The sequence below is a fragment of the Phoenix dactylifera genome, chromosome 1 (genome assembly GCF_051530095.1).
Source record: "Phoenix dactylifera cultivar Ajwa chromosome 1, Ajwa_hap1_PhDact_Kaust_v1.1, whole genome shotgun sequence".
Classification (NCBI taxonomy): domain Eukaryota; kingdom Viridiplantae; phylum Streptophyta; class Magnoliopsida; order Arecales; family Arecaceae; genus Phoenix; species Phoenix dactylifera.
Genome location: NC_143190.1, coordinates 75,202,452 through 75,216,827, shown reverse-complemented (window position 1 = coordinate 75,216,827; position 14,376 = coordinate 75,202,452). Strand labels below are relative to the sequence as shown.

The window sequence follows — 14,376 nt, the reverse complement described above, 5'->3', positions numbered from 1 at the left end:
CCCATTATAGTGCCTCTGGGCTAGCTAAGACTTTATAAACTTACATGCATGATTATAATATCAGTATCATCATGTTGCATACATAGCCATAGCTTCTGGGATCATTAAAGTTACTTATGCATTGTAACATATCATGTATGAAACATATATACTTAAAATAAATGCTTAGGAAACATTAATAACATAACATGATCCATAACAGGATTAGGACAGGTTACTTACAGTGATTCGTTTTCTCCCAAGTTTCTTACGTCCTGGTGACGGATCCTGAGTCACCTAAAATCACATTATAATGAGCATATTATTTTCTTTTACTTGTTTGGATTCTACCCGAAATTTAGCCCAAGTCTAATGTGTTCATATTGGAGCCTTGATTGGGTCCATATGGTTTAATTGGCCTTCTAATTGGTCATTAGGCTTAATCCCAAGTTTAATTTGGGTTTAATTTTAGTTAAATTTATAGTCTGGCTTGTCCAGACTTAGCCCAATTTGATTGGGCTCGGGTTTAGTCAAATTTGGCTAAACCCTTTCCCCCTCCTTTTTTTTTCTTTCTCTTTTTCTTTTTCTTTTTCTTTTTCTTTTTCTTTTTCTTTGGGCTTAACGGGTTGCGGGTTCGGATTCGGATCCGACCCGCGAACCCGTTATCAGGTTTTCTTCTCCCCTTCCAGAGGCTTCCGCCTCTTCATCTCCCGCTCTCCTCTCTCTCCTCTCTTTTCTCCTTCGTCTCCACCGAAACCCACGCCTCCGGCCAGTCCTCCGGCCCCCTCCTTCTCCTCCGGCCAGATCTGTGGCCTTCTCCCTCTCGGTCACTCCCTCTCCTTCTCTCTCTCTTTCTCTTTCTTTCTTCTTTGTTTTCGCCGAGACCCTAGCCTCCGGCCGAGCCCTCGGCTTTCTTCTTCTCCTCCGGCCGGATCTACGGCCTCCTCTCTCTCTCCTTACCTCCCTTGCTCTCTCTTTCTTCTTTTTTTTTTCTTTATTTTCACCGAAACCCTGACTTCCGGCCCACCGAAACCCTCCTCTTCTTCCTTTTTCTTCCCTTGCAGGCGGCCGGGGAGACGAGGCTCCCCCCGATCTACCAACCGAGGTGGAGTTTCCCCCCCGGAGCGCCGGCGGAAGGAAAGGCCAGCCCTTCCTCCCTCCGAATTAATGCCGGAGAGGGGAAGGGCTCGGAGATGGGTCGGGATCCGGCTATAAACGAGAGCCTCCACCCGCTCCGTCCACGGCAAGGCATGGCCGGAGGGGATGAAGCCTCAAGGTCCGGTGAGTTCTTTTTTTTTTTTCTTTCTTTCTTTCTTTCTTTCTTCTTTTTCTTTTCTTCGGTCCTTCCTTCCGGCACCACCACCCCTTGCCGGAGAAGAGGTGGTGGTCCGGCCGGGGCTGGCGGCCCTGTGGCCGCCTCTGTTGTCGTCCCGGCCAGATATGGCGGCCTGGGTTGCCCCCCCCCCGAACCCCAAGGTACCCGCGGCCGAGGCCGCGGTGTCCGGTTCGTCAACAGGCCGAACCCGGTTGGGTTCGGTCCGGATGGTCGCGGCCTGTGAGTCCGGCCCGACCCAGGGATTGTGGGTTTTTCTCCCTCTCCTGTGCCGGCCTCCTCCCCTCTATGTCACTGTTGACACAGAGGGAAAGAGCACCCCACAGAGGGGTTTCTCCATGCTTTATAATTTTATTAACAGGGAGTCCATACCTGGTTTTAGTCGGGTGTAGTCGGGCAGTGCTTCCTCCCTGGTAGTCCCCCCTTCTTCAGAGCTTCAGGGCTCCTTGGCCTTAGGCTCCAGGGCTTCGGCTCCCTCTCTCTTTCTCTCGTTCGGTGTTTAGGGGGGTCTGTGATTTGGGGTTGCCGGCAGAGGCTTAAATATTTGTTTAGAGGATGAAACCCCCCTCTGAGAGGTCCCATCCTCTCCTTTCCTCCATACTTCGGGACTGGCCGCCGCCCCCCTGTCTCCGGCGCGCCGGCATCGGCTGCCAGCAGGGGGTGCGGTAACCCCTCCCTGTCGGTCTTATCCCTTCGTTTTTTTTTTTTAAACATTATAACAGCACTGCCCACAGTGAAATTTGGGCCCAAACCCTTAACTGGGCCCATTTCTTATTGGGCCTAGTAGGTTGTGGGCCCGGACATTACAGAGGGAGCCATAGACGTTCATGTTGTAGCTTCTGGGCGATGTGGTAACCTACTTCTCTGTAGCAGTCTTCTCTCCAGCAAGGATGTGCCAAATGTTCCGGCCTGATCACTCCTAAGTTGTATGCTAGATTTTATTAGGTCTTTCCCTAATCGGATCCAACAATTTTATTCCTTGAAGAGTGAAGCTGCAAACCGTGTAACAGCGAACCAAAATGACAGGTGTGGTAGAATTGAGATCAACATCCAAATTGAAGTTAAAATTGACAAATCTATGTTTGTGCGAGGCCTTTTGTTGCATCTATGGATCGTTGTCGTGGGAACGCCGACATGGAAGTGATGCGGCAGCAGGGTTATTGGGGTAGCCAATTTGGGTGGTCTTTGTTTTGGGCATTAATTAAACATAAATTTGATGTTTATTGGACATACTGTTAGCATAATTTTAAAGATCCCGTAACAATCTGTATCAACCCAAAATATTTTTTTTTTATTAGTGTGATCCTCTATTGGTCAGTATTATTTTTTTTTATTAACATGATCTTGTTAGAGTGATTTTAAGAAACACATAACAACTTGTATTAGGGAGTATTATTTTTCTTTGTTAGCATGATCATAAATCAGTTTATATTATTTTTCTTGTATGGAGTCTGTACGCGAGCATATATAATCCCTAAGATGTACCAAATATGCTGGAACAGAGAAATAAAATTATTTTTTTCTTTCCTTTTTTTCTTCTGTAAATTTTTTAACATGGTATTACGGCCATCGATCATCTAATCTGCCGCCACCATCTTTTGTATCATTGTTGTAGTCGTCGTTGCTATGTTTAGAAGTTTTGAGGACCCCCATTGCTGATCTATCAATCTCTATTAACAAGCAAATCAACACTCAAAGATTTTCTATTTTTCGGTGGATCTGCAAAAATTCTTTGTTTCCTAGTGAATCAACATTCGAAGATCTCATATTTCTCAGTAAATTGCATATCCTCTATTTTTGGTAGACTAATATCCAAAGATTTTTTGTTTTCTATGGATCTGCAGCTCCTCTCCACCACTTTTTTTCTCAGCTTCAGATCTTCGGTTGTCTCTCCTCACCGTCGCTCAGCCCCTTTCTCTCTATCTTTGGTTTTGTTTAATGTTTCTGGCTCCTTCATCATCTTGTTCGAGGTCTCTTGCTCCTCTTTCGTGGTGCCTTCGTTTACAAAGATCGTCGACCTTCAGTTGCCTTCTCTCTGAGCTCTGTCCTCGCTGCAATTGTTATCTTTTATATATCTTCTCGCTACCACATCATCAGATAAGTCAATCAACTGATGCTCCTCTTCAATGGTGCCTCTATCTTTGAGAATCATCGATCTTCGATTGTCTTCTCTCTGCGCTCTGTCCTCGCTGTAAGTGTCATCTTCTATATGTATTCTCGCTGCCATATCATCAGACAAATCAATCAGTCACATCGACAGATATGTTAGTTTGTTATGTTAGTCAAACACATCAGTTTCTCATATTGATTTCTGAGTTATATCAATTCCTAATCTACTACGTCAACTTCTGAGTTGTTGTAATAGCTCATGTTCTACCACATTGAGCTCTATGCTGCCACATTAGTTCTTGATCTATCACCACGTCAGCCTCTAAGCTGTTATGTCAGCTCTTAATCTATCACATCAATTTTTGAACTGCTACTTCAGCTTTTGATCTAATAAGTCAGTTTGTAGATACATTTGTGATCTAGTTTCCAAATTCAAGTTAGCACCTGTAGTACTATCTTGAGTTTAAAGAGGGATGTTAACATAATTTTAGGAATTATGTAACAACCTGTATCAATCAATAATATTTTCTTTTTGGTAGTATGATTGTCTATCGGTCAGTATTATTTTTCTTTATTAGCATAATTTTGTTAGATTAATTATTTTTCTTTAGGCATGATCCTAAATCAGCTTATATTATTTTTCTTAAGTGGAGTCTGTACCTGAGTATATACAACTCTTAAAATGTACCGAGTATACTAGAATAGAGAAATAAAATTATTTTTTGCTTTGAGATCTTTTAACACATATGGTTGCCGGACGCATTGTTGGTTGCCCTTCATGCATGTTTGCGACTGCTTCTGGATCATAGTGAATGCAATGTATCTCTCGCATCTTGAGGGTACAACCAATGGCTGATGTTGCATCAGACAAGGTGCACATATATTTGGACTTCATGCTGTCTATCAAGAGGAAACCAAAATGGCTGGTTCATGCATGTGTGTTAACCTAGTCCGATTGGGTTCCCGGGCATGGTGAGGGAGGGAAATAGGCTTCCGTCCCGGTAGATGGAGGAAATCTGCACGCAAACAACGGAACAAGTCGATAACAATCCCGTTTCCCAATCACATCATGATCTATATATCGCGTTTTAGTTGCCAGGCTGGAAGAGCTGGGGTCGGCGAAGCTGAAACTGCCCCGGATCGAGTTTCCCTCTCTCTCTCTCTCTCTCTCTCTCTCTCTCTCTCTCTGATACTCTCTTTCGAATCTTTCAAGTACATTTCCAAGTAGAAACGACCGCTTCCCTAACCGCGTCGTACAAGACCGGGAGCCATCGCCATCGGAAACTAACGGCCCGGGAAGCCGGCGAGGAGGGCAAAGCAAGGAGAAGGAAAAAAAAAGAAGAAAAAAATTGTTGTTCATCATCAACGCCGCCGCCGCCGCCTATTGAAACACCATTATTCTGTTATCTGGATCTTTCACGGATTTCGTTTTCGATCCTTCTACATCATCGCTTGCTTCCGCCTATTTAGAAAGAGAGCGATAACATAGTTGTCATGGGTCCTCCCGGGAGCTCCAAGTCCCTCTCCGATCCTCAGGTTGTTCTCTCTCTCTCTCTCTCTTGTTCCTTTTCTTTTCTGCCATCCTTCTCTTCAAGCCGTAAAAAACCGAATCTCCATTTCTTGAATGCACTCTTTTATTCGATGTATCATGTCATTGAATCACCATTATTCTGTTTTCTTGGTCTTTCACGGAACGCCGTTTTCGTTTTCCATCCTTCTACATCATCACTTGCTCATTTGTCTTGGACTCTAGGATTGCCAATGAATAAGTTTCGTCATTCATTGGCATGAGAACCAGGGGATTTTTAAGAATTTAAGGATTATAAAAGACCCAAAAATCCATTTGTATTTCTTCAGATCTTACATATATTCAAGTCTACCGAACTAGTCTGAAAAAGTCTCCTACTACATTCACGAGTTTCATAATGCATTGTTCGCTCAAGAAACAGAGAGACAGAGATCAAAAAGTTTCATCATCCACTGGCATGAGAACCAGAGGATTTTCAAGAATTTAATGATCCTATCTTTTCGCATGCTCCAATCTCCAATTTCCTATTTCGTAACTATAATCTTGTTATTCTAAGAGCTCGTGATATTCAAACTTTAAAAGGAAAAAAGAAAAAGAAAAAAAGTTCCCCGCCACCCCCCCCTGATTTGGTGCTTCAGCTGTTTCAATTTTTTTTTATATAGCAGTATAATAATTCTTGTAATCAATGTAGGAGGATGGCACACGGAAGCATCTTCAACTCGAGGCCGTCGAGAATACCAGAGCTATTCTTGAGAGCGAAAATTCTTGGGGCCGGGCTACCGCTTTTCCGAATGCAGAGGTTTCTGTAATTCCTCCATGCTTGGCGACTGCATCTGTCTCTCAGGCTGAATCCGTTGCGACTTCTGGTAACATGAATGTAACTCTGTTAAGAAACTTCTACGGGTATCCCCCATCCGGAATACCACATTGGTCATCTACATCACCGGAAACCCATATGTCTGTCCTTAATGGCAGAAACTTCCCTGTGATAGCTCGTAGCTTACCCGGAACTGGCTTACATTTACGTACCATTCGAAGCACACAAGTGCCTGAAGACGACGGTATGAGAGTACTGGGAGAAACGCCGCTGTCTGGCCATGCCTATCGACGACCAGATTCTTCCATTAGTTATCAATACCCAGTTGATGCAGAAGCACCTTTAATCAGCTCTCCACTGCCGAATCATATTCATGCGAATCAAGATGATATTAAAAGCATGGCCTGTCCGCCAAATAAAAACAGCACGGCTTCGGGACATGCCGATGGCCTCACCGAGTCAGCCCAGATCAGCACTAGTAACAAAATGCAAGCGTATGTTGCTTCGCCTCAGTTGGTGTTTTAATCCTGCTTTTTCTTTTCCTCCTGTCATCCTACTGTGTGCTTGAGATGTTCAGGAAAAAACCAAGTGGGAAAGAGGACAGCCAGCGTTGCTCTTGTGCCAAGTCCAACTGCTTGAAACGGTAAGTGATCCTTGAATTTTTTTCGAAGAACATTTCTTTGGGAAAAGAATCCGCATGCACACAAAACTGCACCTGCTCCTCTTGCATTGATGTTTGTCTCCTCTTCCCATGAGCAGCTACTGTGGCTGCTTTTCATCAGGATCATTTTGTGGAGAACATTGTCAATGCCAAGACTGCTATAATAAAAGTGAACATGAAGACGTAGTGAGCGAGGCGAAAGAACATGTAAAATCTCGCGTCCCGTATGCATTTGCTCCTAAGATTATCCGGCCTGTCACCATTAGTGGGGTAAGGATTCCTTGCTGTGTCCTTCGCTTTGGTGAGATAAAACCGACTGCCCTTATATCTTTGCAGGAAAGTACGACTATGATAACAACCTCCGGCTCGCTCCGGATGGGATGCAACTGCAGGAAGTCCCTGTGCATGAAAAACTACTGCGAATGCTTTAAGGTTTTCTTTTTTATCAGTTGCATGATTTACTTTTATGCTTGAGTTGTTCCGTTTAATGGGTGCCGATCTAGTGTTCTAGTTTATTATTCCTCTCCTGCAGGCTCGTGTTGGATGCTCCTCTGCGTGCCGATGTGAAGTCTGTAAGAATGCTTTCGGCGTTAAATGTGGTAAAAGGCTTTCTCAAATCCTATATATTTTTGCTCTCACAAGTATCAGTTTCTCATCCTGTCTTGACCGAATGAGTAGTTACTAAGAAGCTTTTTAGCTGCTACCTACGGTCACCAAACTGCCACAGGAAGCATGCTTTATAAAGTAAATAGCCTCTATCCGTATTAATCTAGGTGCTTTGTCCAGGAGGAGCTATTATAATGTTCGAGCATGACTAATATTAGAAAAACTTATTGAAGAAAACTAGTATTAATATTGTGTCTGCAAAATTCCCCTAAAATATGTCTACTAACATCATTTCAGGTGATACCATATATCCAATGTAGGTTGATTGGAGTGCAGAACCTAACCCTGGAACCTAACATTTTCTAGGTCCAAGTACTGGGTTTCTACTAAACTTTGATTCGGGAGACAACAAATTAAGTATCTACAACCTGGAAGTAACATATTGAATAGCTTTCTTTACCTGTTCATACCATGCATGAACTAACCAAAGCTTATAATAGAGTCCAAACTAAAGTTGAGTTTGTGTATCAATAAATTTAACAGCATTATTAGTCCATTTTAAAGTTGGATAGTTTGAGACATGGAAGAATTTTAGCCCAGAAACCATCTAATGGAATGTCTTCCGAGAGAAACCACATAATAGGATGTCATTGTCATTTCCATACCAGTTTGAAATGCCGGTGTTTGTAAGAAGTTCCCTAATTCAAGAATAATTAAGATGCTCTACCGCACCTGTCAAAATGTAGGAACCTTCAATCAAAATGCTCTGTTATGTAATATTGATTTTATTCAAATTTATACATATTACTTTTAAATAGTGTCTCTAATTTATGTTTAGAAATTATTTTGTGAGCAACCCCTAGACATTGTTAGATTTGATAACTTTCTGGTTTTTGTTGAACCATTTGTGCACTAATCCAAGCATGTTTCAATGAATTTCATTTTGATCGGACTGACCGAAGTGCCGGGCACTCCCGTTTGGTCAGCCCTATGAGGGTGTTATATGATTTTTATTTTTTTAAAAAAGTAATTATGATGAAATTTTAATGAAAAATATGATTTTTGGATATTAGGCGCTAAGAAGGATTAATTAGATGCGTTAGTTGGATTGCGTTCTCAAGGTAAGTAATGTTTCACTTTTTTCTAAATTTATCGGCAATCATTAAACTATTTTATTCATGACTTTTGAGTGGTATTATTCATGATGCATAAATTTGATGAATAGTATATTATTACGGAATATATTATTTTGGAATACTATGATGATATGTGATCTTATTATGAATATGATTGATTGATTTTGACACCGCATAATTTTAGATCTGAAATATGCAACCTAGAACTATTTGAATTTTAACATGGCTATATTGAGAACTCTGCCAATAAGGGCTAATACGTTGGCACATGATTTATCCTAAAACTTACATCCAAAATGATGAACGACATACCACAAGCAGATACGTGATCCTGAAGGACTTTGCTGCAAGATGATATGTAGCTCATCGCAAGAAATTAGCTGGCATTATGACCCTGCCATAGGAAAGATGTAGTCATAGCTCAGGATCGATAAGACTGATTGAATATTTGAAAGAATTTGAATCTATGAATAGAATTTAATATTTTAAAAAATATTTGATTCGTATATTAGCATTGTGTATATGTTTATTTTCTACAAAATATTATCTATTTGATTGTCTGATTTGTTTAACTAAAGTGATCATTACTTACTGAGTTGTTTAGCTCATTATACGATTTCTTATTATTTTACAGATTCAAAGTATTGGACTGATCGGAGTTTTCAATATGGGAGAATGACTAGCAGAATTCTGGCACATATTATCTTAGATTAGAGTTCATTTAAATTGATGTATTACCTTAGAATAATATTAGAATTGTAAGACATTTAAATGTTGAGTTGGCAAATTTATAATATCATATTGAGATGTCCTGCATGCTTGTGGGGAGGGTTTTCTATGAGCATACGGCAGTTGACGCAACCCCCAGTTTGTGATCTCGGATCGGGGGTGCAACAATATATATGTATGTATGCAATTGAAACGTGCCTGCTTCATCAGCTTCATCTGGTCCATCTATTTTATCATCTTATGTGGATTCCGGAACTCTCCATTTGGTTCAATAAGCAGAACTAGTTTTGCAAAAACAGGACAGAAACTCCAACTTTCACCTCCAATTATCAGGCATCAGGCAGTCATGATGCAGAGAATTTTGGTTCATTCTTACCGCACCGCGATAACTTTTCTGGCAAATCGTATTCAGTCCTGCGTCAAATACTGCGTCAAATTGCGCGAGCTTTTACAGCTGAATCTATTTCAAGGAAGTGATTGCTTGTCAGTTAATTCGTTTCCTCTCCCTGGTGAAAGCATTATTAATGAATTAGAGCCGGATTCAAAATATGGACTGCCCAGCAATCTTGAACACGATTATGAGAGTCTGAAGGATTCTTCTTCGTCTATTGAGGCCGCGAAAACAAACTCACCCAAACAAGAGTGACTATTATCTCCATCACACAAAAACATTCAGGGGAAGCAGTTGAAGATGCTCATCCAACTTGCTTATTTAACGCGGCAGAGTTTGTCCTAGGACTTCAGATTGAACACGGTCTCTTTTATTCTCCAATTTGTATATGCATATGAGCTTGTTTATCACCCTTGCTGCACTCATCATCAGATAGAATTGAGGATAGAAGGCACTATGAGCATCCTGTACTAATATTTGGATGCTCGATCCTCTAGTGCTTACACAAACGATTCAGTATCCTCATGCATCAGAGCATCACTAGCTCTCCAAAACAGAGACTATGCATTCAATCCAGTCTTGAGCATGCACATATCCAATCTATTTAAACCATAAAATAATTCTCGATGATGCGATCACGTCGTGGCATATTCGATGAGCTCAACCATATATAATACTGCAGTTTGCATGGGATCAATGTTGATTAACATTAACAACATAGAAATAGTACCATTGCCGGCGAGCCTCAACCACCAGGAAGTATTTTCAAAATCTTTCATGTCATAGAGAAATAGTCACTTAACAATTAGATAACACACAGGTAAAATCCATATCCATACCACTAACATCTGAAAGAGTGATATTACTATAAATGTCTAGAGACATTAATGCCAAGCCAACCAGCCGAAGAAACAAACTTGTGAATATGTCTGTGTTTGTGTGTGTATATATATATTTGTCTATTCATTGTAGTTATTAGATAGTTCTTTCCCCCATTTTGTGGTGTTATCAAAGTCCTACTGAAGCTCCCTAGTTATGAGCGGGACCTATCGAGCCCCAATCTTTCAGTAAGCCACCTGCAAACATCATCCATTTCTTCAGGGACCGTGTAGTGGCCAAGCCTGCATAGTGCCAATAACTTGATCATGTAAAAAGCAGCTAATACTCTTTTCTGGGAAAAATCTTGCTAAACAAATGTTTTCATACCCGTTGTAAGTTTTGAACGTTAAATTTCGAAATCCAGATGATCTTAAAACCTCAGCAGATCTTTCCCCATGTTTATAAAGGACCACATCATCCCCTGCAAAAATAGAGAGAGTAGAAATCAAGACACCTGGCATCCATCACTTCTCCAATTTCAATGTCATTATTTAATCCATGGCTTATTCATCACTGGAATTGTGCTTCATGGCAGAAAAAATATATGTAAGCGAATGCATTTAAGGTTATTAACAGCTTAGTTGTTTGTCTGCACATAGATATACCTCTTCCATGACAGACCAGAAGAGGCAAGGAGGCAGCCCGTCTTGCAGCATCTGGTGAACTTTCCACCCTGTACTTCAAGGTCCTAGATAATGTGTGTGGAATAAACTGAAGGGCTTGATTTCGTTCGAGATATGAGAAAGATGATGAAAAGATCTCTGTGTGCCAAAATGGAACGTACCTAGCACACGGAAGCCAGCCACTTAGACCAATGACTGCACTTAGGTTGACTGGATACAGATTACTGTTTCCATATCTACCATAAGCGTAGCAAGAGGCAGAGTATAGGGCAATCGCAGAACCCATGCTAAAGCCACCGATACCGAGTTTTACTGTAACAAGCAATTTAATATTCTCGAGGTTAGCAAGCATTCCGGAATACAAGCCCATATAGATTATGCACTGCACATACATGGTACAGCATAGGTGATATAGATAGGATATGAAAAATTGCAAAAGATTAATCCTTGGATACATATTTTCTTATCAACATCTAGGAGACATCCACATTTTTCAAGCTACGTTCTTTTTCATTTCTTATTGGAACCTAAAGCTTGCTAGCTAGTTATTTGCGCATCTATTAGTTTCGACCATACAATATTAACAATGGGGCAAATTCTTTGCTTGACGTTGTATTCTTTAAAGAGAAAGATGTAGGAAGATCTGTCCGCTTTATAATCACCCAGGCCAAATATTCAACGATGCAGCTCCCATGACTCGATTTCAGAACCTCTACTAAAGAGAGAGCTTAGCATTATAGTAATGTCTTTGGCTAATCGCCCTCCCTCCATGGGAAAGTGTTCTATTTTGTTGCATGTGTGGGTTAACATGCGTCAGCCTATGATTGAAATAAAAAGAAAGTGAAATATATAAGCCAATACGAATATATGAACTTCATGACCTGATGAATATGTGGAAATACAGTAATGAACAAGCTAAGTATCCTTCTTGAAGAGCTTACCATCGGCAGGCTCAGTTGACAGGAGGTTTGCAACATGTGCAGCTGAAACATCCATTCCTTCAACATCACCAGGACCATCCTCTGGAAGTTCTCCAACGTCAAACCCTACGGCAAAAGGAAAAAAAAATGGAGGCTCAAAATATAATTAAGCATTCTTCTTAGCTCTACATCAGACGGGACCTTGATGTGACTATCAGCGAAAGAAAATAGAGAAAGTCGCTATCAAAACCGGCGAGCATGTAGTTCAATGGTTGTTCGAAACAAAGCTAGGAAGTTGGTAATTAAGCTAGAGAAATTACAGGCAGTGCACGGGAATCCACCGAAAGCTGCCACAGGTCGGGTAGGAGCAGTGGGGCATATCCATTTAATCTGCACTTAATAAGCTTTGGTGTAAATAAGCTATTAAAATTATGCTGGCAAACCACCAGATTATGCAGCAACCGAGTTAAAAAAGTCGATAGCTTTGGTAAGGAACAGAATAGCTCTGTATGATGTAATTTGAGAAATTGTCGAGTGCTTCAAGTAAAACATGATCATTCTACTTACATTCGGAAGAGGAAGAGTTTCCAAGAGCCGGGAGCCGCTGCGAAAGAAATCCAGAAACGAGAAATTACGCATGCATGTTTTGCAAATTTTATCAAAGTAATGAATGAATGCTGATTCACACATTTGAAAGCAGATCATTTCGAAAAAAGGACAGCGGTTAGCGTTTGGTTAATATGTGCCATTCCAGCAACAAGCCGATCGACCACACGCGTTTAATTATATACCAACACGCGCGAGAGACCCGGGGGGGGGGGAGAAAGAGGGTAGAAGAGCAAAAAGGAAAGTGAACCAACCATGATGCTTCATCTATGTTCATCATATCAAGCATCAACCTTTTTTCATAGAACAAAAGGATACTGGAATAACCATTGGCTCAACAAGCACGGCTCTTTTTTGGAGCAAGGAGAACACCCCATTTGCCTGGCTATACCTTTAAGCCCGGATATATGCGTGCCAATGTACTCGATATGGATATACTTCATTAATTATCGTAGAAAGGAGAAAATGGGCTGCTAATTAGATACTAAGGTTTGAGGCAGAAAAAGAAAAGATCTGAATCAAAAAGCATCGCAGGAACCAGGGAGGCACCAGTTCTTGCTTGCTTGGCATGCACAGTTGGTACCTAGAATTAAGCAACGAATAACTTCCTGCATGAGGTGGAAACAAAGACACCGAACCAGTGGTCCCCTTCTCTAATTCATGACCGTCGTAATCCAAGCAAGTCACTAAAAGAAAGGATAAGATACGACAAGCGCAAGGTAATACTGTCTTTGTTATTATGTTCACGGTTGTCGTGGCCCCTCCAATCGAATCATTTGGAGTGGGAATCTCTGCATGAACTAGACGGGGTCCCTACGTCTCAAAAGACATGATTCCCCCATGAGCTGCCAAGAGGGCATTGACATTCTCCACCTCCTTTCAGTCCCTCAGTCTGCACCAAAAAGAGAACAGCAGCACATACCAAGCACATGCTTTCGGAAAGAAGGAAAAACATATGCATCATTTCAGGTAAAGCAATACTAGGAATATGTGCGGGAAAAGAAAAAGGAACAAAACCTCTCCTTAATCATTTTCAGTAAAAATTGGAACAAAGTCATGGGCACAAGAATACTGTAAGAACAATCTTCAACAGTCTTTGCTGGCCATCTCATATCTATAAAGATAACTATGAACTGGTAGCACTTCGGTAATGTTTAAACAGACCCCAAACAATTTTCTCGAGATAACTCGAGCAACCACATGTACTAGAAACTCGTGTCTTGAATTAGAACGCGGATTCATTAACACGATGGGAAGCCAACTGGGGTTGAGGGCAATCTTAGCTTCAACATGCATGAAGGTGCACGGTGTGCAAATGGGTGAGGAGGTTTGGTTACGGATAAATAAATACCTTGCTCCATTATCACCAAGACCATGAAGCCACACGATGGTGGCCTGGTGCCTTCCCTTCGGTCTGACCACATAGGTTCTCCCATACTCAAGAGACCTCCTAGTCGTAGTCCTAGGACCTGCATTTGTCCATGTCAACACCCTAAACCACTAAAAAAACGTATCACGCATCAAACTACAGCTCTACGGTGCACCAAAGTAAAGGATTTAAACCAGAAGCATAAGAGCTGCTCCCGTTGTTCATCTTGGTGGCACAACTGGAAACCCCTGCCTCCCGAGTCCTGAGATGAGTGCTGCTGCCTAATCTACCTCTATTTATACACATCTGTGGGAAGCGGAATGTGCATGGAGGCCCATGGATCCCCTTCCCACTAGGCTACTGCTTACACCAGCTGCAAGTAGTTTCTGGAAAAGGCCTATAAGCCCAAGGTAAAAGGGGGGACAGACAGCACCGAATAAGGAAAGATAAAGCTAGAAGGGAAAAGCATGGGAGCTTTTTTTCTCGGGTAGAGAATCTATGGGCGCACCACACACTCCCATGCATGAGCGATCGAGCCAAAAAGGGACATGTGCGATGGAGCCAAATAAGAGACAAAGTGAAAATATAAAGGAAAAGGTGCGCAATGAAGAAAGGCAGTGATGCTTTGGGTTTGCATACAGGAATCAATGCCTGGGGGCAGTGGAGGGGGAACCCATGCCAACCCCAAGA

At 41.6% G+C, this 14,376-nt stretch overlaps 1 protein-coding gene across 2 annotated transcripts; it reads right to left on the bottom strand.

Annotated features, from left to right (window-relative positions):
- Window positions 1–10,051: 10,051 nt before the first annotated feature.
- Window positions 10,052–14,098, bottom strand: LOC103695477 (uncharacterized). 2 transcript variants are annotated; one of them, XM_026800538.4, is made up of 9 exons: window positions 13,881–14,098; window positions 13,669–13,786; window positions 12,279–12,315; window positions 12,032–12,101; window positions 11,733–11,837; window positions 10,953–11,103; window positions 10,774–10,841; window positions 10,496–10,589; window positions 10,052–10,410 (listed from the first exon to the last, which is right to left on the bottom strand). In XM_026800538.4, the coding sequence occupies exons 1-9, from the start codon at window positions 13,990–13,992 to the stop codon at window positions 10,323–10,325; spliced, it is 843 nt and encodes a 280-aa protein (XP_026656339.2). In that variant the 5' UTR covers window positions 13,993–14,098; the 3' UTR covers window positions 10,052–10,322. The 2 variants fall into 2 exon arrangements, with proteins under 2 accessions (XP_026656339.2, XP_017702449.2); XM_017846960.4 differs by having other exon boundaries at window positions 10,774–10,856; window positions 13,881–14,081.
- Between the last annotated feature and the right edge of the window lie 278 nt (window positions 14,099–14,376).